At 43.3% G+C, this 25,099-nt stretch overlaps 1 protein-coding gene across 1 annotated transcript in view; it reads right to left on the bottom strand.

Annotated features, from left to right (window-relative positions):
• The window catches only part of Herc2 (HECT and RLD domain containing E3 ubiquitin protein ligase 2), a 165,121-nt gene that overhangs the window by 102,214 nt on the left and 37,808 nt on the right, over positions 1-25,099 (bottom strand). Inside the window, exons 17-22 of the mRNA XM_057756050.1 lie at positions 20,233-20,433; positions 16,460-16,688; positions 15,832-15,956; positions 14,436-14,614; positions 2,215-2,399; positions 794-949 (exon numbers count right to left, since the gene is read on the bottom strand). Of these exons, the coding sequence (XP_057612033.1) occupies positions 794-949; positions 2,215-2,399; positions 14,436-14,614; positions 15,832-15,956; positions 16,460-16,688; positions 20,233-20,433 (1,075 nt within the window). The remainder of the gene's footprint in view (positions 1-793; positions 950-2,214; positions 2,400-14,435; positions 14,615-15,831; positions 15,957-16,459; positions 16,689-20,232; positions 20,434-25,099) is intronic.

The following is a 25,099-nucleotide window of genomic DNA, read 5'->3' as shown; positions in this document are numbered from 1 at the left end:
TCCTGGAATTCCCTCTGTAGACCAGGTTGGCCTCGAATGTAGAGATCTGCCTGCCTCTGCCTCCTGAGTGCTGGGATTAAAGATATGTGCCACACTGCCTGACTACAATACTGTTTTCTTAGAGAGAACAGTAAAGTTGTAAAGATTGAACCCTGTAGGTGACACAAATATTTTTCAAAACACAGACCTATTTTACTGGTGAATGATTTACTTTAAAAAGTATAGGTTTGGCAATATTTTTACCATCTGAAAGTAAGTCCTGAAAAACAATGCTCTAGTAATCTCACAAAATTAGTACAAGACGCTGAAAGCAGCAATTCATTTTTTTTAGATTTATTTATTTATTATGTACACAGTGATCAGCCTCCATGTATGTCCACAGGTCAGAAGAGGGCACCATATCTCACTACAGATGGTTGTGAGCCACCATGTGGTTGCTGGGAATTGAACCCAGGACCTCCGGAAGAGCGGTCAGTGCTCTTAACCTCTGAGCCATCTCTCCAGCCCCAGCAATTCATTTTTATGCAGTAAAAATGAAATTAAATACTAGCCATTCACCTCATTACATTTCTGTTTGTATTTTAAGACTGAATTACCAGCTTACTTAACGAAACGGGAGAGGGACAGAGGGAAGGAAAAAGAAAGGGGACCAGAAAATAAAGAGTGAACACAGAAAGTTTTATCAGCAGGGGCTACATCATAGCTTTCGCCCGTCTCCTAAGACAACACAAGTTAACGAAAGTCAAAGCACAAGGAAGGTGAACAGATAAAGTAAGTAAAGCAGGAGAGGCACCTGTGAAGTCCCCTTCCATTACGCAGGCGACCTCTGCGAAGTGCTGCCAGCTGGTGGAAGCGATGCTGGCTGCCACAGGCAGTATATCTCCAATGTGTGTGCACAGGAGAGCTGTGTACTTTTTCAGCAAGGAACCAACACCCATTAACTCAGGACCTGAAAGCAAGATTTAGAAAATTGCATTTTCTTTTTTTTTTTTTTAATGTTTCATTGATGTAGCTTTATTTCAGAAATATATTTACTAAGCACATAAACACAATTAACAGCAACAAAAGACTCTGAGGGGTTGGGGAGATGGCTTAGCAGGCAGATATGTTTACCAACAAACTGGAGGATCTGAGTTCCATCCCCAGGACCCACATGGTGGAAGGAGAGAACCAACTCTGCACCTTGTCTTTTGACTTCCACCCTTGAACTGTGGCCTATGTGCATGCGTGTGTGAGCGCGCTCTCCCTCTCTCTCTCTCTCTCTCTCTCTCTCTCTCTCTCTCTCTCTCACACACACACACACACACACACATACACGATAAACACATAGGCAAGTAAATATGAATTCTTTTAAATTACTCTGAGCTAGAACAAATTTAAGGTTCTTAGAATTTGGCTGTCTATGGTTCATCTACAACTTGTGTCCCAATCCCATGCCAGTTTAAAAAACAGGAACTAGATTGATGCATGCACCAGGAATAAATAAATAAATGGGAAAAAAATGAAGCCAATTCGAAAGGATGGTGAAGTAACAGGAAGAAATGGAACGGCATTTTATCACAGTGAAGTGGAACAAATGTTTGGACTGTCCTGCTTAAGTTAAGTCACCAGGCATTCTTGAGTCTGAAAATTGCATTTTCACTACTAAAAATTTACTCTGATGACAGAATTGTTCTCCTATTCCACTCCCAAGAAGAGACTGTTTGTTTACCTGTCTTCCCAAACAAGAACATATTTACCCTCAGCCTCTGACTCTTTTTTATATCATGTTAACTAAAGAGATTACATCCCTGATAATCTTAAGAATTTATATGTTTATATAATTCAGTAAAATAATAGTGTCTCCACTGCTGGCGAGATGGCTCAGTGGTTAGAGTAATTGTTATTCTTACAATTTACAACCATCCAGAACTCCAGCTCCAATGAATCTGACGCTCTCTTTCGACCTCTGTGAGCACCAAGCATACATGTGTTGCACACATACATGAAGACAAAAGATTGATATACACAAAATAAACTTTTATAAATAAAATTTTAAAGCTATTAATATAAATAGATAAATAAATAGTAGATTAAAAATGTAGCTTCCAAAATTGGTGCACTTAATATAGTACAAGAACTATATTTGGATATACAGAATGGGCAGATTAAAACAAAAAAAAAATTTAAAAGCTCCAAATGCATAAGTCAATTTCATGCTTTTAAAAACCTTACTGGAAGCATCTGTGCTCTGAGCAGTGTTCTCTCCTGGGTAGAGCTTACTGACGAGCAAGCGCTGGAAGCGCAGTAACAGGTCCAGGGAGGCAGACCGCTCACAGCTATGCTGCTCAGAGTCCAGGCACGACGATATGCGGCGAGCAACGTCCTTCAGTCTGGCTACAGTCTGAGACGCAATGTTTCTAAGAAAGGGAGAGAGAGTGAAAAACTAAACATTTCTGCCAAAAAGCAAAGCAAAGACCGTGACATAAACTAGTTATCAAAAGCACAGAGCACACGTAAGTTACCCACCCCAAATGTGTGAAGCGGATCTGCACCAAGCACACCCTCATTCCAAAGATCTAACAAAGTCCTTGGTTTACCAATTAGCTCCTACAGAACATCAAACAATGACACAAAATAAGAGAAGATCTTGTTCAAAAAGGAAAATTCCTAATAAAAGCCTCTGAAAGCAAAAAACTATTCTGTTATTCTCCACAGTGGTACCTTAAATACAAACGTCGTTTGTTCTAAAAGTCAGGATCACCACATCACTACACTGCCTCTGCAACGTCTGCTCGCAGAGGCACTGAGGTGCAGCACAGGGGTCCTCTGGGCAGAGGGCACAGGACAGATACTGAACTGAGTATAAACTGCCCTGCTTAGAATAACAGATACCCACACACCATAGCAAGGAGCAGCAGCTGCAGGCCTAACTGTGCACTGTGCCTTGAGCCCCCAGCAAGGAAAGGAAGGAAGTCATGAGATTCTGCCACATCTGTAAAGTAGAGGAGGTTCCTGTTCTACGACCACATACAAAGGATCAAAGGTAGAAACAGCTAGAGAAGGGCAGCAAAATCATGCTGCTAGACCTAAATCCTGCAACAGGGCTCACTGAATTCTGGGAGAGTAAAAAGGGGACATTATTTACACAAGCAAGGGGCAACTGAGGTCAGCATGAATCTCTTGATAGAGGGCAGGGAATACCAGATAAGATACTTGCCAAGTAACCATAGTCCCTGCTCCAAGTGTACAGAAAACAGAAAGAAAGAACAGGTTAATGAAGGGAAACAGAAAGACAAGAGATAAACTCAGGCCTGATTCCAGGGCTGCCACTAAACCAGATCTACCCCAGCAGCCCCAGGCAGGAATACATGTAAGCTACCAACACCTACCGTGATCCCCAAAAGACCAGCCTGGGAACCTCTGAACATCAGAAAAGATCAAGAGCATACTTTAGGCTCCACCTCTTTTTAAATAATAATGCTTTTATGTATTCTTTGAGAATTTCATACATTATGTCTTGGGGGGCTTCACCTCTTAATTCCTATTGACTGATGAGAAAATTATTAATAGCTTCTATCCTGTGGTCAGTACCACAAAACTCTGAGCAGTAAGAATGAAGATAGAACAGGAAGGGGAAAGGGGGAGGGGTTGTGGCTGCTACAGTAATTCCACCTTACACTGAAAGGTTTTCCCAGGCGTAGGACCTCATTCTGACCACACGTTACAATGAGCACACAGTAGGATCTCTTGACCTCCCCTGTCAAGCTCACTACTTGCTAACTACCCCTGACAATACTGCAACAGAGGAAATGGGTCCAGAATCTTGGTGGGGAAGGGCAAGCAAATGGCTCCCAGCAGCCAGGGTGATCTGAGGCCTACGGCTTCCATGTGCACCTGCATTCACAAGCACACACCCACACATCAGCACACACATCTACATAATCTAAAATAACCCAAGTAAATCTTTTATAAAATAATACATCTTAAGGAGAAAAATGGAATAAAATTTTTAACTAGGGGCTGGAGAGATAGCTCAGTGGTTAAGAGCACTGACTGCTCTTCCAGGACATGGGTTCAATTCCTAGCACCCAGGTGGCAGCTCACAACTGTCTGTAACTCCAGTTTCAGGGGATCTGGCATCAGCACACATACATGCAGGCAAAATACCAATGCACATAAAATTAAAATAAAGTTTTTTTTTTGTTTTTTTTTTTGTTTTGTTTTTTTTTTTGGTTTTTCGAGACAGGGTTTCTCTGTGGCTTTGGAGCCTGTCCTGGAACTAGCTCTGTAGACCAGGCTGGTCTCGAACTCACAGAGATCTGCCTGCCTCTGCCTCCCGAGTACTGGGATTAAAGGCGTGCGCCACCATCGCCCGGCTAAAATAAAGTTTTAAAAAATTAACTTATTTCCTTATTACAAAGTTCAGGTCTATAATCAGGATATGTAATATCAGACTCTTTTTCTTTCACATGTACATAAGATTCTATAGCACCCCGCCAGCATGATCACTTTGAACCTGTTCCTGATTATTGTTGGCAAGGATCAACTTCACCAACCCATATCTTCTATGGAATAAACGACGGGAAATGCCTCTAAGTTCTCTTGCATCTTTAGACTGTTTGTAAAAACTAAACTAACCGAGTCAACATAAATATCTGCTGATCAGTAACTGAAGAATAAAATATCTACTCATGGAAAAAAAAAAGGTACATTCTATGTTTATCTTAACAGCCCAGGTTATAGGTGTCCTGCTAATGAAAGGTGTGGATTCTCTGACTGATTCCCAAAGATTTTGTGAGGCAAAATAGGTATATAACTCCAAGACACAAACGTGCCACGGGGAACCTACCTGTCATAGGGATAAAATACATACTCACTAAAGAGGAAGAAACCAGTGAGGGTGGCACAGAACAAGAGAAATAACACCAATATGTAACATTTTAGTAACACCAATAAAAGGACAAATAAACACACAAGTTTTAATATATTTACGCCATGCTATAGTTTTGAGAGGCAGACGCCAAAATCCCAGCTATCAAAAGCTTTGTCCTCGGTTGGGCACTACTGGAAGATGGTAAGGCCCAGTAGGAAGAACTCTGGTCACCTCAAAGGGAATATTGGGAGTCCTGCCCTTCCTGTGTTTCTATCTGCTCCCCAGCCGCCATGAGATGACAACTGCTTTGCTCTGCCACACATTCCTACCACGATGCACCACAGGCCCAGAGGCTACAGAACCAACCTACCAGGGAGTTAAACCTGGTGGAGGAGGTTCTTCTGTTCATGTGTTGCTTTCATTGGTTAATGAATAAAGAAACTGCTTTGGGCCTGATAGTGCAGAACTTAGGTAGGCGGAGAAGACAGAACTGAATGCTGGGAAGAAGGGCAGAGTGAGAGAAGCCATGAATCTCCCACTTGAGACAGACGCTGGTTAGAATCTTGCCAGTAAGCAACAGTCACGTGGCGATGCACAGATTAATAGAAATGGGTTAAATAAAGTTGTAAGAATTAGCCAATAAAAAACTAGAGTTAATGGGCTAAGCAGTATTTTAATGAATACAGTTTCTGTTTGGTTATTTCAGGGGTGTAAGGTAGCTGGACATACAGGACAAACAAGGGGCCGCCTCTCCTTGCAACATAAACCTATACAGTCATGATCCAAAGTAAATCCGTTCTCACACTGACACAAAGCTAACACATTCAAATGCTTGGAAAATGTTACCATTTCAGTACTAACCCAGTATAGAAAAAAAACAATTGGTGTGTGTGTGTGTGTATTTCTTGATGCTGGAGACTGAAATCATCATGTATGCTAGGCAAGCACTCTACCACTGAGCCCACCCACAGCCTTTTCTATTGCTGAAGCTTTTAGAAGAAGTGTTTACTAAAATTGATAATAACTAGTTTTAAAACTTAATCACCAGACAAACTACCCAACCTGCACGGAGATCTGATCTCGGCACCAGGAGAGACAGCAGTGCGGTGAGTTTATGACTGGACAGGGAACTCTGAAGTTCCTCATCCCCCTCCCTATACTCCCCGGGCTCCCTGCAGGGGCTCTACCCCCCCATACTGCCTCTCTCTTCTTGTCCCACCCAGCTTGCATCCAGAACCCTTCTTCCTTCTGTCCCCTTTCCTCTTTGGGCACATAACACCATCCAGCTCAGTCTGTCTGGCGCTGGGGGCAAATCCTCAGGGCAAATAGGCAGGCGAGACCTCCTTTGTCTCACTGGCCCGCCTGCACCAACCAAGGTAGGCGCTTTGTTTACGAACTACCCAACCTGCATGGAGATCTGATCTCGGCACCAGGAGAGACAGCAGTGCAGTGAGTTTGTGACCAGCGGCGGCGGAAGCAGCCCTGGAAAGGGAACTCTGAAGTTCCTCATCCCCCTCCCTATACTCCCTGGGCTCCCTGCAGGGGCTCTATACCCCGCATACTGCCTCTCTCTTCTTGTCCCACCCAGCTTGCATCCAGAACCCTTCTTCCTTCTGCCCCCTTTCCTCTTTGGGCACATAACACCATCCAGCTCAGTCTGTCTGGCGCTGGGGGCAAATCCTCAGGGCAAGTAGGCAGGCGAGACTTCCTTTGTTTCACTGGCCCGCCTGCAACAAGCAAGGAGAGACATCACTAGAACACCAGGAGAGCTAGCACTGCAGAGAGCCATCACTGGGAAGGTACATCAGTAGGCAAGGAGACCTGATCCGGTAAAAGAACATCCAGAGGGGAGCATTCGGAGAAAGAGATGGGCAGGCGCCAATGCAAGAATTCACCTAACAATCTGAAAAACTATATGAAACCACCAGAACCCAGCGACCTCCCAACAGGTGGACATGAACACCTTAATCATGAAGAAGTAGATAAAATTGACTTTATGAAAGTGATTGACGCCCTTAAACAACATGTAAAAAATGCCCTTATAGAAATGGATGAGAAGTATAACAGAAAGTTTGAAGAATTGAGTAAATCAGTGAATGATACCCTAGGAAACCAAGGAAAAACAATCAAACAGATAATGGAAACAGTCCAAGACTTAAAAACTGAAATGGAGGCAAAGAAGAAAACACAAACAGAAGGCCAGCTGGACAGGGAAAATCTAGGTAAACGAATAGAGACTACAGAAGCAAGCATAACCAACAGAATACAAGAGATAGAAGAAAGAATCTCAGATTCTGAAGATACCATAGAGAAAATAAACACGCTGATCAAAGAAAACAGCAAGGCCAACAAATTCTCATCACAAAACATTCAGGAAATATGGGACACAATAAAAAGACCAAACCTAAGAATAATAGGAATAGAAGAAGGAGAAGAAGCGCAGCTCAACGGTCCAGAAAATATATTTAATAAAATTATAGAAGAAAACTTTCCCAACCTAAAGAAAGATATACCTATGAAGGTTCAAGAAGCATACAGAACACCGAATAGGCTGGATCAAAAAAAAACATCCTCTCGCCATATAATAATCAAAACACAAAGCATACAGAATAAAGAAAGAATACTAAGAGCAGCAAAGGAAAAAGGCCAAGTTACTTATAAAGGTAAACCTATCAGACTTACACCTGACTTCTCTATGGAAACCATGAAAGCCAGAAGGTCCTGGATAGATGTACTGCAGAAACTAAGAGACCATGGATGCAAGCCCAGACTACTATACCCAGCCAAGCTTTCGTTCACTATAAATGGAGAAAACAAAATTTTCCAGGATAAAAACAAATTTAAACAATACGTAGCCACAAATCCAGCCTTACAGAAAGTAATAGAAGGAAAATCACTAACCAAGGAGTCCAACAATGACCACAATATCTCAGACAACTAGAGTCCCTTCACCAGCGCAACACAAAGAAGGGGAACACACAAAATTTACAACTTAAAAAATGACCGGAGTTAACAACCACTGGTCATTAATATCACTTAATGTCAATGGACTCAACTCTCCTATAAAAAGGCACAGACTAAGAGATTGGATACGAAAACAGGATCCAACATTCTGCTGTTTACAAGAAACACACCTCAACCACAAAGACAGGCACTTACTCAGAGTAAAGGGTTGGGATAAGGCTTATCAAGTAAATGGACCTAAGAAACAAGCAGGGGTGGCCATACTAATTTCTAACAAAGTTGACTTCAAACTTAAATCAATCAGGAGAGATGGAGAGGGACATTTTCTACTCATAACAGGAACAATTCATCAGGATGAAGTCTCAATCCTGAATATCTATGCCCCTAATATAAAAGCACCCACGTACGTAAAAGAAACATTGTTAAAACTCAAGGCAGCCATCAAACCGCACACATTAATAGTAGGAGACTTTAATACTCCTCTCTCACCAATGGACAGGTCAAGTAGACAGAAACCTAACAGAGAAATAAGAGAATTAATGGAGGTAATGAATCAAATGGACTTAACAGACATCTATAGAATATTCCACCCAAATAGGAAAGAATATACCTTCTTCTCTGCAGCTCATGGAACCTTCTCAAAAATGGACCACATACTCGGTAACAAAGCAAACATCCACAGTTACAAAAAAATATTAATAACCACCTGTATCTTATCAGATCACCATGGATTAAAGCTAGAATTCAGCAACAATGCTACCCCCAGAAAGCCTACAAACTCATGGAAACTGAATAGTCAACTACTGAACCATACCTGGATTAAGGAAGAAATAAAGAAAGAAATTGAACTCTTCCTTGAAGACAATGAAAACAAAGAAACAACATACTCAAACCTATGGGACACTATGAAAGCAGTTCTGAGAGGAAAGTTCATAGCACTAACTGCCCACTTAAAGAAAACAGAGAAAGCACACATTGGAGACTTAACAGCCCACCTGAAAGCTCTAGAAATAAAAGAAGCAGACTCACCTAGAAGGGGTAGAAGACTGGAAATAATCAAACTGAGGGCTGAAATCAACAAAATAGAAACACAGAAAACAATTGAAAGAATCAATGAATCAAAAAGCTGGTTCCTGGAGAAAATCAACAAGATTGATAAACCCCTATCCAAACTAATCAAACGGCAGAGAGAGAATTTGCAAATTAATAAGATCAGAAATGAAAAGGGAGACATAACCACAGACACAGAGGAAATTCAGAGAATCATTAGATCTTACTACAAAAGCCTGTATGCCACAAAACTGGAAAATGTAAAAGAAATGGACGCTTTTTTAGATGAATACCATTTACCAAAGTTAAACCAGGACCAGGTGAACAACCTAAATAGACCTGTTAGTCGTGAAGAATTAGAAGCTGTTATCAAAAACCTCCCTTCCAAAAAAAGTCCAGGACCAGATGGTTTCAATGCGGAATTCTACCAGAACTTCCAAGAAGACCTAATACCTATTCTCCTTAATGTATTTCATAATATAGAAACAGAAGAGTCATTGCCAAATTCCTTTTATGAAGCTACAGTAACTCTGATACCAAAACCACACAAAGACCCAACCAAGAAAGAGAATTACAGGCCAATCTCACTCATGAACATCGACGCAAAAATCCTCAACAAAATTCTGGCAAACCGAATCCAAGAACACATTAGAAAAATTATCCATTATGATCAAGTAGGCTTCATACCAGAGATGCAGGGCTGGTTTAACATACGCAAATCTATCAATGTAATCCATCATATAAATAAACTGAAAGAAAAAAAACATATGATCGTTTCATTAGATGCTGAAAAAGCATTTGACAAAATTCAACATCCCTTTATGATAAAAGTCTTGGAGAGATTAGGGATACAAGGGTCATACCTAAATATAATTAAAGCTATATACAGCAAGCCGACAGCTAATATCAAATTAAATGGAGAGAAACTTAAAGCCATTCCACTAAAATCAGGAACACGCCAAGGCTGTCCACTCTCTCCATACCTCTTCAATATAGTTCTCGAAGTTTTAGCAATAGCAATAAGACAACATAAGGGGATAAAGGGGATTCAAATTGGAAAGGAAGAAGTTAAACTTGCATTATTTGCAGATGATATGATAGTGTACATGAGCGACCCCAAAAACTCATCCAAAGAACTCCTACAGCGGATAAACGCCTTTAGAATGTGGCAGGATACAAGATCAACTCCAAAAAATCAGTCGCCCTCTTATACACAAAGGATCTGGAAGCAGAGAGAGAAATAAGAGAATCATCACCTTTCACGATAGCCACAAACAGCATAAAATATCTTGGGGTAACTCTAACCAAGGAAGTGAAAGATCTATTTGACAAAAACTTTAAGGCATTGAAGAAAGAAATTGAAGAGGATACCAGAAAATGGAAGGATCTCCCTTGCTCTTGGATTGGGAGAATCAACATAGTAAAAATGGCAATTCTACCAAGGGCAATTTATAGATTCAATGCAATCCCCATCAAAATTCTTCACAGATCTTGAAAGGACAATAATCAACTTTATATGGAGAAACAAAAAACCCAGGATAGCCAAAACAATCTTATACAATAAAGGAACTTCTGGAGGCATTACCATCCCTGACTTCAAACTCTATTACAGAGCTACAGTAATGAAAACAGCGTGGTACTGGCATAAAAACAGAGAAGTCGACCAATGGAATCGTATAGAAGACCCGGATTTTAACCCACAAACCTATGAACAACTGATTTTTGATAAAGGAGCTAAAAGTATACAATGGAAGAAAGAAAGCATCTTCAACAAATGGTGCTGGCACAATTGGATGTCAACCTGTAGAAGAATGAAAATAGACCCATATCTATCACCATGCACAAAACTCAAGTCCAAATGGATCAAAGACCTCAATATCAATCTGAACACACTGAACCTGATAGAAGAGAAAATGGGAAGTACCCTACAACATATGGGCACTGGAGATCGCTTCCTATGTATAACCCCAGCAGCACAGACATTAAGGGCAACATTGAATAAATGGGACCTCCTGAAACTGAGAAGCTTCTGTAAAGCAAAGGACACTGTCATTAAGACAAAAAGGCAGCCTACTGACTGGGAGAAGATCTTCACCAACCCCGCAACAGACAAAGGTCTGATCTCCAAAATATATAAAGAACTCAAGAAACTAGACTTTAAAAGGATAATTAACCCAATTAAAAAATGGGGCACTGAACTGAACAGAGAATTCTCAACAGAAGAAGTTAAAATGGCCAAAAGATACTTAAGGTCATGCTCAACCTCCTTAGCGATCAGAGAAATGCAAATCAAAACAACTTTGAGATATCATCTTACACCTGTCAGAATGGCTAAAATCAAAAACACCAAGGATAGCCTTTGCTGGAGAGGTTGTGGAGAAAGGGGTACCCTCATCCATTGCTGGTGGGAATGCAAACTTGTGCAACCACTTTGGAAATCAGTGTGGCGGTTTCTCAGAAAAATTGGGATCAACCTACCCCTGGACCCAGCAATACCACTCTTGGGAATATACCCAAGAGATGCCCTATCATATGACAAAAGCATTTGTCCAACTATGTTCATAGCAGCATTATTTGTAATAGCCAGAACCTGGAAGCAACCTAGATGCCCTTCAATGGAAGAATGGATGAAGAAAGTGTGGAATATATACACATTAGAGTACTACTCTGTGGTAAAAAACAATGACTTCTCGAATTTTGCATGCAAATGGATGGAAATAGAAAATACGATCCTTAGTGAGGTAACCCAGACCCAAAAAGAAGAACATGGGATGTACTCACTCATAATTGGTTTCTAGCCATGGATAGGGGCCACTGAGTCTATAATTTGTGATCCTAAAGAAGCTAAACAAGAGGGTAAACCCAAGGAAAAACATATAGATATCCTCCCAGCTATGGGAAATAGACATGACTGATGGGCAAAAAATTGGAATCTTGGGGGTGGGGTGGGATGGGGAGGAGGGGTGATGGGGAGAGAAAAGTGTGAAGGAGAGGATGAGGGGAACTGGGGGAATCAGGGTGATTGGGGATAAAGGAAGGTTGGATAGGGGAGCAGGGAAACTCATACCTTAGGTAAGGGAGCCACCTAAGGGGTGGCAAGAGACTTGAACTTGGAATGGCTACCAGATGCCCAGGGCAATGTCCCCAGTTAGTTCATTGGGGCACCTGAGGATAGGGAACCTGAAATGAACCTATCCTATAATCATACTGATGAATATCTTGCATATCGCCATAGAACCTTCATCTAGCGATGGATGGAGATAGAGCCAGAGACCCACACTGGAGCACCGGACTGAGCTCCCAAGGTTATAATGAGGAGCAGAAGGAGAGAGAACATGAACAAGGAAGTCAGGACCATGAGGGGTGCACCCAACCACTGAGACAGTGGGGCCGATCTATTGGGAGCTCACCAAGGTCAGCTGGACTGCTACTGAAAAAACATGGGATAAAACCGGACTCTCGGAATGTGGCGGACAATGAGAGCTGACGAGAGGCCAAGGAGAATGGCACAGGAACTTTCAACTGGCGATAGATCGAGAGAGAGACAGAGACCCAAATTGGAGCAATGGTCTGAGCTCTTAAGGTCCAAATGAGGAGCAGAAGGAGGGAGAACATGAGCAAGGAAATCAGGACCACGAGGCGTGCACCCACCGTGACAGTGGAACTGATCTATTGGGAGCTCTTCAAGGCCAGCTGGTCTGGGACTGAATAAGCATGGGTTGAAACTGGACTCTCTGAACATGGCGGACAATGAAGGCTGATGAGAAGCCAAGGACAATGGCACTAGGTTTCGATCCTAATACATGAACTGGCTTTGTGGGAGCTTAGCCTGTTTTGATGCTCACCTTCCTGGGCCTGGATGGAAGTGGGAGGACCTTGGTCTTCCTGTAGGGCAGGGAATTTGGACTGCTCTTTAGTATCGAGAGGGAGGGGGAATGGACTGGGGGGAGGAGAAGAGGAGTGGGGATGGGGGAGGGGAGTGGGGGGAGGGGGCAATGTGTGGGAGGAGGGGAGGGAAATGGGAAACGGGGAGCAGTTGGAAATTTTAATTAAAAAAGAAAAAAAAAAAAAAACTTAATCACCAAAATTACACCATTAATCTACTGAAGAGAGCAGGCATGCCCACCCTACACCTACTACACACAGGTAGACAGAGCTGCTGCCACTACCCGGTCTCTTGCTGTGTGGGCAACTGCCTGGGCCAGTCCACTAGAGCTCTACTTTCTTTGTGAGTATAAAATACAGTCTAGGAAGCCAGGTGCTGGTGGTGCACACCTGTAATCCTAGCACTTGAAGGGCAGAGGCTGAAGGTTCTCTGTGAGTTCAAGTCCAGTGTGGCCTATAAAACAAGTTCCAGGACAGCCAGGGCTGTTAGACCGAGAAACCCTGCCCAGGGTGGAGGGCTGGGGTTGGAGGTGAGGGTTATAATCAAGGCATGTTGGGAAAAAGAAGCTAGAGATTCAGAAGTCCAGTGCGGCACTAGGCTGCACAGCAAAGGCCAGGCTGGTTATCTGAGACTGTCTCATTACCTCTTCTCCCAAAACGGAAAGCATAATAAACCAAGAGTCTAAATTCGCAGAGAGCAGAATGTTAAAAATGTGATTGTTTACTTCATTTTCTAATACATCCCTTTCCCAGGTCACACTGACTTTTTGCTTTTTGAATTATATTTGTTATCCAACTATGTATGACTTTGGACCTTCCCAAAGTTAACATTTATTTTTTATTGTTTTTATTGAGCTATACATTTTTCTCCACTCCCCTCTTTTCGTCCCCCCTCCCCTTCTGCCCTCTCCCATGACCCCCCATGCTCTCAATTTACTCAGGAGATCTTGTCTTTTTCTCCTTCCTATGTAGATCCATGTGTGTCTCTCTTAGGGTCCTCTGTGGTGTCTAGGTTCTCTACAGTTAACTTCTGATGACGGTTTGAATTCACTTTATTCTTACTACCTCTGGAAATGGCTTTCCAAAGAACCACTCACTATTCCTTCATTAAGATTTTCATTTAACTTAAAAGTTGTCTTATGGCTGGGCGGTGGTGGCGCACGCCTTTAATCCCAGCACTTGGGAGGCAGAGGCAGGCAGATCTCTGTGAGTTCGAGACCAGCCTGGTCTACAAGAGCTAGTTCCAAGACAGGCTCCAAAACCACAGAGAAACCCTATCTTGCAAAAGAAAAAAAAAGTTGTCTTATAAGTAACAAATATATTATTTTGCATCTATATAAAACTATGTTTGACAGAATCTTGTAATAGTACAATGAGGTTTCAAACAGTAAACTTGCCATAAATGCTGTAATTTGCAGTTCCCTGCTTATTAACGGGCATTAAGAATATTACTGTTTGCTGACACTCCTGCTGTTCCATCAGCCTTACAAAGTGCTGCCTCTCTTCCCGCTCTCTCGTCTTCCCTGTGCTTCAGCACCCTCTCTGCACTCTACAGTTCACACTGGGTACTCTTCAGGGTAAGTCCTCAACAGCCAAACACTCTTGATGCTCCAGAGTTAATGTCAGTATGTGAGTATTTCAAACAGAAACTCTTACAAAAATAACAGTTAATGCTGCTTACCTAAGAAGCTGTTGGATGAGTTGAACTAGAGGCAAACACTGCTTGCCAGACGATTCATAGATCCCAGTATTAATTAGGTCTTTATCCAGAGGAGTCCTATTTCTATGGAACGTTGAGGCATTGGCTTCTTGTTCATCAATTTCTTTTTCCTTCTGTGCTTCTTTTTTGGCTTCTATATCCTAAAATTTATAAAGTGCACACTGGTGAGCGGCGACCTCATGAGCAACACAGCAGCCCTAGCTTCAGACGCTGATGAACACAACCGACACCTGCCTACATGTCCAGAAAACCCACCTCTTACTTGCTACGGTTTTAAATATATTATTCTCCTGAGGCACCACCTGTTCATCAGTCTGGTGCTTCAGTCACTATAAAGTGAATGCAATACTTCTTTCTGTTTGTTTGTTTTAATGTGTGTGAGGGTTTTGCCTGCATGTGTGTCTGGGCAGTGTGTGTGCTGAGTGACAGCAGTGGCCAGCAGATAGCATCAGATGCGCTAGAACTTGAGTCAAATGAGTGCTAGGAATCAAACTGAGGTCCTCTGGAGGAGCAGCAGCCAGGACTCTTACTGCCCAGTCATCTCTCCAACCCGAGTCACTGAAACCTTTGCTACCAGGTCTAACAGACACCGAGTGTGAGCTGACTCATACAGCACAGTCTATTTCAAGGTCAGGAAAAAGCTGCTACTCGCACACAGCTGGTTCAAATGTGAGGGCAATTTCCTCTCTGGGGAAAATGAGAGCATATGCAGCCTAGAACTCAACAGATGCTACCCCAAAGCATTGAGTGACTGGGAAAAATACAGTCTCAAAGGATCAGCACTTACTTTCTCACCCGATCCTTACTGAACTTAATGATGCAAATGACCACAGTGCACTTAAAACCAGAAACAACCAAACATCCTTCAATAGGAAATTAAATAAACAGGGTACCACCATTCAAAGGAGTGCTTTTCAATAATAAAAACTATGACATAATTCTCAATAATAAAAACAAAGTAGCAGCACAATAATGTGGATGAAGGAAGAGGCACCAGCACCTGCCATCTAATTCCACTTCTGTGACACTGCAACCTGGAGGCAGAGGAGCAGGATCGCACAGGGACATGCGGTCTTCCTGGTTAAATGGTGACCCATGTGATGGCAGTATCTATCACATCTCTGAAGCGCAACTTAGGATGGGATCACTTTATCACAAATAATACTTCAATCACTTTTACATTAGTAAAACCAAAAAGTTTACATTTTAAAACTTTATATGTAACTAAAAGCTTTGAATCTGGGATTCTTCAATGATTATGGTCATGATTTCTCCATATGCACAAGTATACAGTTTTCAACCTCACCTCCACATCAGTGAAATACTCATCAGCGCCTATGCACGCCTAGGGCCATACCTGGATTTCTGCAGTAATGGCTGCATTTAAAGCAGACTCTAACCCTCCGTCTGCCATCAAGCTGCCAACTAAAAGATCGATCATGAATCGACGGCCTGGACTTATGCTCACTTCATTGCCTGAAACTGAACAAAGAAGGTTTTGGTTTTGTTTACTTTGCTGTTTGTTTTTGCCAAACTGAGTAAGTGCCATCTGCTCTCTGTTAAGTCTCCACTCCTGGGACAAATGGCTGGGGTGCCTATTTAATACATCAAAGAGATTCTGCCCCTATCTTTTACAGGGTCCTCCTGTCTTACATACCCCCCACCCCCTACTCTGAACACTGCAGGCCAGGAGGCTGGGCTGCTCTTCCCTAAATAATCTGACCATTCTGGTTACCTTTGGCTCCCTGGCTGATGAACCTGGTTCCCCTCCGTCCCTGTCCTTTCCCACCCCACCCCCATATCCTCACAGGGCTCAGGGTCCTGTCCGCTCAGGACTCCAGGGTGAGTCTGCCTCTGGCTGTGCTCTCCCACAGCCTACAATGAGCCTTCTCCTCCATCTCACCCAGGAGCAGCTGTGTCCTGTCCTCTCCTCTCCATTTCTTTCTGACACTCACTGCCCAACTCTGCCCCTCACGAGAGCTCACCTGTGCAGGGTAACAGCGCCGAGAGTGCCCTGGCCCTCTCCTCAGCTGTGGGCAGCAGCACAGACCAGCCACTCTGCAGCACAGCCTGGGCAGCGGACTGCACGGTGCTCAGAACCCCGGCACTGCTGGCCAGGGTCACCACAGTCTGCTTCAGGCTGTTCAGGAGCACACTGCCCAGACCTAAACCAAGGAATTCCGGGTCAACCTGGTGACTAATGGCAGCATGCAACTATAAAAAGGAAAAAAATAGTATTTAGAACACCCAAAAATAAATTTATTTTTCCAAACTCTAATAAAAGGCTGAATAAAACTTAATATGAAATGTTATTTTATAAACAAAATTAACTCTTGTTGAAAGTTAAATATCCCTTATCCAAAATGCTTAGGTGTTTCAGATTTTGAAATATTTTCACATATGAGGCCCCTTAAGAGAAATTCATTTATGCTTCATATGCACGTTATCCATGTAGCCTGGATGCAACTTTATACATTAATTTATACATTAATATTTTTCACAGAAAGCAGGTGGCACACGCTGAATTTCCCACTCACAGCACCATGCAGCACTGAAAACATTTAAAGCTGTGACTGTTTCAAGTTTTAGATTTGCAGATTAGGAAGACTGAGTCTTGTCTGTTTTTTAATTACATTTAAAAATTTGAAGTACATCACCTGGGAAATCTCATTGTAAGATGGCACAGCTCTTAAAGGCTAGGCTCACAACCAAAGACCACTTCTTACCCAGCTTTGCATACCTAACTGCAGAGTGGAAGATCAGCACAAAGGACGAAATGTAGAAGCGGCAACCACCAAGGCAACCCCAACAATCTGCACCCAACAGAAATGCCTGTGCCTAAGGGTAGTTTAAAACTAGACAGCCAAACTATAGAACATAAGGGAAGTCCTAAGGGTGCCAAAGGTTCTGGTTTCAAAAGACAGGGACCTTCCAATGAACAGAGTGCTCCCCCAAGCTCCTCACAACTGCCCGCTAAACCTGAGCTATCCCTAGAAGTCTGCCAAAATGAGCACCTGAACCTGCTACCACCTGTAAAACCCTACAACACAACAGAGGCAAATACAAAACTGTCTTCTCAGGTCTCTTTGCCAGCTTAAACCAAAGAGAGCCATTGTCAAACACTTGCTGATGGTGACCTCACTAGCAAAACGAACAAGTCATTTTATCTGCAACAAGCTAACATGAGGGAAAATCTTTGTCAAAGAAAAGCATGCCCCAAGACAGGGTAGCAACTGAGACAAAGAAAGGAAAGCGAGAGGCGTATGTAAAGTCTTCTCCAGTGACTGTGTAGCAAATAAGCGCACTTCCCAGCAACCCTATGGACCAGAATTCAGTCCCTAGAACCTACATGGTAGGAGGAGAACAGACTTTCCCCAAGTTACCCTCTGAACTACACATGGATACACAAATAAGTAAGTGTAAATTAAAGTGTTTTATCAAGGTTGGGGCTGGAACCATTGCTCAGCAGTTAAGAGCAGTTAGTTACAAAGGACAGTTTCATTTCCCAGCACCCACATCGCAGGTTCCAGTGACCTGTAATTCCAACTCCAAGGAATCTGATGCCCTCTTCTGGACTACATGAACACCCCCCACCACACACACACACACACAAATATACATAAACACAAGTAATAAAAATAAACCTTAAAAAAATAAGGAACAGAAGCTAGAAGACAAAAATATTGTGACTAAAGCAAAGGCTTCAAAACAGAACAAATTCTAGAAATGGAAAAAGCTACAAGAACTAAATTCTTAAGATGGAGTCATGCAGAGCCAGGCAAGGTCCCTTGTTCCCCTTCTGTCCTAAGTAATACTCATACTTTTTTGTTTGTATACACAGCAGCTCAGCTGCACTGGCACTGGGGAAATGTATTTGAGTCTGCATCTTGTAAAAATACTCCAAGTAAGCCAGGCGGTGGTGGCGCACGCCTTTAATCCCAGCACTCGGGAGGCAGGGGCAGGCGGATCTCTGTGAGTTCGAGACCAGCCTGGTCTACAAGAGCTAGTTCCAGGACAGGCTCCAAAATCACAGAGAAACCTTGTCTCGAAAAACCAAAAAAAAAAAAAAAATACTCCAAGTAAATAATGGTTAAATAAATGGGTAATTCAAAAACAGGGTCTATTGAGGTCAGGGAACAATTTCTGAACTGAAGAACTAAGTAAACCACTTAGAACAAGAAGATTAAGAGACGAACAGCAAAAGAGACAAAGACATTTAAAACTAGCAAAGAAGTCATGATGACAGGCAGGACAACAGAAGGAAGTCCAACAATCTATTAGGCATTCTCTAGTGGAGCAGATTAAAAGCAGAGAGCAATTTCAAATGTAATGAAACCTCCCCCTGGACAGAACAGCTGGGCAGCTACCAAAGAGAAACACGTGTTAGCTACAAAGATCAGGTGCAGCGATGGAAGACTTCTCGTCCAAACTGGGACCTCTTTTCAGCAGAACGTTCTCTAGGTGCCAATGAAAATGGAGATGACCTGGGGCCAGGGCCCTGCTCTGCAGCAAAGCACTTGCCTAGGATGTGTGATGCCCTAGGTTCTGTCTGAGATGGGGGTGGGGTGCTTTAACTTAAAAAGCTGAACCTTAATAAATTATCTTCAAAAACTAAAGTAGGCAAACTTTTTTTTTCAGACTTTACATCTCTCATGCCCTAAAGGGCAGAGAAAAAACAAAGCAACAACAACAACAAAAACTTTATGAAGAAGGAATCTGAGGAAAGGAGCTGAACCTAGAAGACAGCATATAAGCAATGATGAAAGAGTCAGCTGGGTGTTGGGGGAAACAAGAGTACATTTTGAGTATGGCCTCTTTAATAAGGCTATTAGAGGAAAGGTAGAAAATAATTACAGTGTATCACCTACCCTAGCATACTTTGTTACTGTTTTAGAATGCATAAAATCAGACCATTTCCTAAAGTTAGCATTCTCATGCATATACATTCACACACACAAACACATATATACATAATTTAAAAACAAAAAAATTTCAAAATCAGACTGTATCCTACAACTGTAATTGAAAATGCCTTCTTTAACCAAGCAGTGGTGGCACACGCCTTTAATCCCAGCACTCGGGAGGCAGAGGCAGGCGGATCTCTGTGAGTCTGCGGCCAGCCTGCTCTCCAAGAACTAGTTCCAGGACAGATAGGGCTGTTACACAGAGAAATTTATCTCAAAACACAAAACAAGAAAGAAAATGCCCTCTTTCCAACTGAAACAAAATAAGAGTACTCCTTGGATCTACTATACCAGAAAGGCCAGTGTAGGATCACGCTACAGGAGGAAGAAGGGAGACAGGTAGAGGCAGGGTGATGCCCATAGCCATTCTTCACAGTCAGGGCACTGAGACAGGGAGCCCAGCTCACTGCACGCCATTTTCACAGTAGCTCTGGTCCCTCAGCTGGGGTTTACCTCTCTCTCAGCACTCTCCCACAGTGCATTCCTCCACAATACTCTACCCAGTGGATGTAGTGCATGTAAGACAATGCATATAACAGCAATGCTCTTACCTGACTTCCAAGAGAAACAAAAGCAGATCAAGTATTTTAAGCCTTATAGACATTTCTCCATCAAAACCGTATTTTAAAATACTTTAAACGTTTCATTACCAGTTTGCCTAACGCGCTGAAACCCACGCTCTCAATACCCAGGAATGTGCTTAAGAATTAATCCCTCTGTCTCGAAAAACCAAAAAAAAAAAAAAAAAAAAAAAAATTAATCCCTGAAGCACTGATAATGGGGCAGGAAGGCACCTGAAGTCGCAGAAGATTCAGAGCTGCCACGGCCATGCACTCTTTCTCCTGTGGTGGGGGCCAGTCAGCGGTGCCGTCCATTCCCTCGCTTACTTGACGCAGTAGGAGATCCAGCTGCTCAAAAGTCATTGAGCAGATGTCCACCACAAAGGGGACACGAAGGCCAATGGACCACTCAGAACAAGATGACCACGCAAAGCTCTGTGCAAGAAAAGAATGAACCTAACATGAAATCGCTACGTTCATCGATGGTCTGTTCTACTGGAGAGACTGACCACAAAGCATGATGAAACGCCTGAGTTATAACTTATTTATCCCTCTATGTCCCCAGTTTCATGGCTGTCCAGCTCACATACTATTTCCAAATTCCTCTCCTGTTTCACTGTCCCATCTCATATCTACAATTAAACTGTGAAAAGCTTTTTCCAAACTGTTATCACCACAAGATTTCTCCTCCATACTAACGGATGGGAGCAAGCAGTCAACTCACTTACGCAGGGACTACAGTAGCTCTAAGTAGGTGACGTAGGTGTGTATACACAACCTGCCTAAGAGCAAACTGACATAAACCATCAGTATACTGTCCTAACTGACATTTAGAGAACCGCTCACCCAGAAACAGTAAAGTGCATTCAGTCTGGGAGCTAGAGAGATGACTTGTAGCGAGCTGCGTGAAGCCACACCTGATGGCAATGTAGAGAGCTGCGTGGAGTCGCACATGATGGTGCTGGCTCCCGCCCTCCGCAATCCCAAAAGCGAGTGCTCTCTGTGATAATCAACTCCTATGGCTAAGGCCTGACGCAATGATTGTCAGCTGCTTGCATATGCATGGACCTATGGGCAGTGCCCACCTGGCAATCCGGGGTTGGTTGCCCGTGCCTTCTTAAGGGCTGGGAGAGGTTTGCCCGGAGGGAGAGAGAGAGAAGGAGAGAGGAAAAAAGAGAGGAAAAGGAGAGAGAGGAAGAGAGAAGAGAAAGAGAAGGGAAAAGATTGCTGTGAATAAAGTCCTGGAATAAACTGCAGTGAGAAGAGCTCTGGTGGTCGCGTCATCCTTAATGGACGAGGGTGGCCGCGACAGTTGGTGGCCTGTACAGGGACAAGTGGTGCCGCGTACGGGGATCCTCCAAACCTCTCTCCGTGGAGCCCAGAACTTGCTGCAGTCATGGGGTGCACCAGATAATCCTCAGGTAAAGACTGGGGATCCGCAAAAAAAGCGGGTTTTCCACTCTCGCCGGTAGAAGGGAGAGTGGGGGTAATGAGAGCCTCGACCAAAGTGGACGGTTTAAAGTAAAAATAAAAGGAAGAATGGGATTTTAGAATGGGCGCTTCAACATCACACCTGATTTTTCTGGCTCTTAATGAGCTGTTACGGAGCGCACTGGAAAGATTTTTGACTGAATGTGACACAATTGCTCCTTGGTTTGCCGTCTCTGGCAATCTTAATGTGTCATCCTGGGACAAGCTTGGTAGAGATCTGAATTTTGCTGCAGAACAAGGTACGCTAAGGAAGGGAGTTAGATTCATGTGGTTTGAATTACCGAGACCTCCTGAGTTTGCAGTGGAGTGTGAGCAGCTGCGGCTCCAAGGCCAAGCAGCGCTGAGGGTCTGCGAAGCTGCAAACACCCAGGACCTGCCTTGAGGACCAACAAGGCCAGAACGCTAGGCCACTCCCACATAGAAGTGCAGCACAACCAGGGCTGTTCTGCGCTGCCACGCCTCCACCTTCCAGCTTGGTTGGGAGGTAGAGTCCCCTCCTCTCCCCAGTCGCTGCCGTGACCTGCGTCCAAACGAGGCTGAAAATGGCAGTAAAAATGCAACGTCCCCGCTCAGCAGGAAGTAGCCAGACAGATTGACAACGCCCAAATTCCCTAAAACGTGTAAGTGGGGACCCTTCAATGGTTGCAGAGCAGCAAGCCTGCTTTCCTGAGTTCCGCTCCACTCCGTGCACCAGTCTGGACCCAGAACGAATGCAGCTGGGGCAGAAAGGCAGCTGGAGCAGAGCTGGAGCAGAGCTTTGCTAGGTGGCTGTGGTGGAAGGCACATTGCCTCAGCAGTCGGTGCCTGGCCTGGCGGATGCCACAGCAGTGCTAAGAGTATCAGCAAAGCAACAAGTGCTGGAGCTGAGACAAGCTGGAGCACAGACCCCACAAGGCTGCCCGAGAACGCAGCGTAGCTGCAGGGCAAGGAAAAGGTAATGGCAGTTTTAGGCTCTGCCCGCTGCTGAAGAGTCTGCGACAGAGCGAATTTAAATCAAGAGACTGCCCTATTGTAAGAGCAGGTACCTGTGTGTACTGTTTTAGCCAAAGGGTTGGTAGAATACGGTAGCCCAAATGGGAGGTTAAATGGGAGGTTGGGTCTAGTGGTGATTAGGAACCCTACTGCTGGCAATCTCAACACCTGTTGTCATGGGCATTTATCTTTAAATCCTGTGTAAGATCAGACAACTCATGAGAATACAGCATATGGTCATTTAGCAGAAGCAGGATCAGCTGAGCTGCTAGGGAAGCCAAAGAGGTGCACGAGGAAGGTGTCTTCCATGCACTCAGCTGACAAGAATGAATGTGCCACGGGGGTATGGCAGCTGGGGTATGTTGAGAGGCAAGTCCATACCCTAGTCTGTCAGACATTTCTATCCATCCAGGGCTGTGTGTGACGAGCATTCAGTATGAAACATTAACCCATGCAGCTAATCTGTCTAAAGAATTGTCTAGATATCTTTTAGGTAATTGGTCTGGTGAATTCGAAAACAACTGGAAAAGCTGCGGATGACGATTGCGACTGTGAACTCCACACGCATGGATACCAGCCTGGCAGAAGGACTATCCTCCTGGATCACTCCATGGATCATCTGAAGGAGTGGGCAGGAGTAGGAGCCCTAACAGGCTTAATGGTGCTTGCCTCCCTGGTATGCCTGTGGTGCATTTGTCACATAAGGGTTTCACAGCATCGCAATGCAGTTATGATCATTCAGGCCTTCACGGCCATTGAAGCAGGACAGTCTCCCCAAGTTTGGCTATCTTAAAAGAGATAGAAGCGAGCACAGGATGCGAGGCTTGCTCACTGCACTTGAGGGTAAGCATACATCAACCTCAAGAAGAGCAAGTCTGATTGCATGTGGGTTGGTGTCTAACTCCCACCTCTGTAAAAGGACACCGGACAGGTCTAGTGTTCTCTGGGTGGATGACACCTGGACAGACACTAGCACATGTTCCATTTTTAACAGAGATCAGACCTCTACTCTTGCCTGTAGCTTTACAAAACAAAAAGGGGGAACTGTAGCGAGCTGCGTGAAGCCACACCTGATGGCAATGTAGAGAGCTGCGTGGAGTCGCACATGATGGTGCTGGCTCCCGCCCTCCGCAATCCCAAAAGCGAGTGCTCTCTGTGATAATCAACTCCTATGGCTAAGGCCTGACGCAATGATTGTCAGCTGCTTGCATATGCATGGACCTATGGGCAGTGCCCACCTGGCAATCCGGGGTTGGTTGCCCATGCCTTCTTAAGGGCTGGGAGAGGTTTGCCCGGAGGGAGAGAGAGGAGAGGAAAAAAGAGAGGAAAAGGAGAGGAAGAGAGAAGAAGAGAAAGAGAAGGGAAAAGATTGCTGTGAATAAAGTCCTGGAATAAACTGCAGTGAGAAGAGCTCTGGTGGTCGCGTCATCCTTGCTGGACAAGGGGGGCCGCGACAATGACTCAGGTTAAGAGTACTGGCTGTTCTTCCAGAGGTTCTGAGTTCAATTCCCAGTGACCACAAGGCAGCTTACAACCAACTGCAATGAAATCTGATGCCCTTTGCTGGCATGCAGGCATGCGTGCACACAGAATACTATATACATACATAAATAAATAAATCTTTTAAAAATGTATAGAGTTTGCAAGCAAACACAAAGCACTATTTAGAGGAAAATTTATAGTATCAAATGCTTAGAGACAAAAAAGGGCTAAACCCAATAATCCAGGATTCCATTTTAAATAAAAATGAACAGAGCTTGCCCAAAGCAAGTTGAAGTGAAAGACACTTAAAAACAAACAAAAAAAAATTAAGAGGTTAATAAATGAACTGAAAAATAATTATTTAAAAAGATCAACAAAATTAAACTTCAAGGTGGGGGCTGACAAACAAAAATCATACAAATTATTAGTAACCAAGTGGCTTGGACTCAAATAGAGAATTAAAAAATACAAAAAAAAAAAAATAAAACCAAAAAACCTTATAGGACAGCTGTAACAGAACGGAATGATTCCCGAGTGCCAGCACCAGCAAAACCTACCCATAAAACAGAAGCCATGAATGCTTATCTATTAACGAAATTGAATGTCTTGTGAAATTGCATTTATAGTTATATTTCTTAGCTCAGATGAATTCACAGACATTTAAAGGAGAAACAGCACTGTACACCATCTCTTTTAGGAAACACGAGGAACATGCCCCAACCCTTTCCATGATGCCAGCTTTACCCTGACAGAAATTAAGAAGAAAGTATGTAAGTAAATAACACTGATGACTGTGAACACACACACATAAATAATAAAATATTAGCAAGTAAACCTAGAAACATAAATGATCAAACATGAGCAATAGTTATGCCAGTAATGCAGAATTAGTCAAAATCTGAAAACCATTATTTTCCAAAAGGAAAACCACATCAACTTATATAATCTGAGAAGAAAAACAATTTCAACAAATCTCAGCATCCATAGAATACTTTTCAAAAAAGGAACAACCCATATCCAATAATGAAGAGCCAGACGTAGAGGGAGGGATAGAGAGAAGGGGAGGGAGCATACACAGTTTCTACAAACAGTGTTACAGAAGAAACCACTGAAAGACCTACAGTAAAGTAATGAAGTCATATGCGGTTTGGAACAC

Source organism: Chionomys nivalis, chromosome 23 (genome assembly GCF_950005125.1).
Source record: "Chionomys nivalis chromosome 23, mChiNiv1.1, whole genome shotgun sequence".
NCBI classification, from domain to species: Eukaryota; Metazoa; Chordata; class Mammalia; order Rodentia; family Cricetidae; genus Chionomys; species Chionomys nivalis.
The sequence above is the reverse complement of the archived record's forward strand: the minus strand, read 5'-3'. Positions and strand labels throughout refer to the sequence as shown.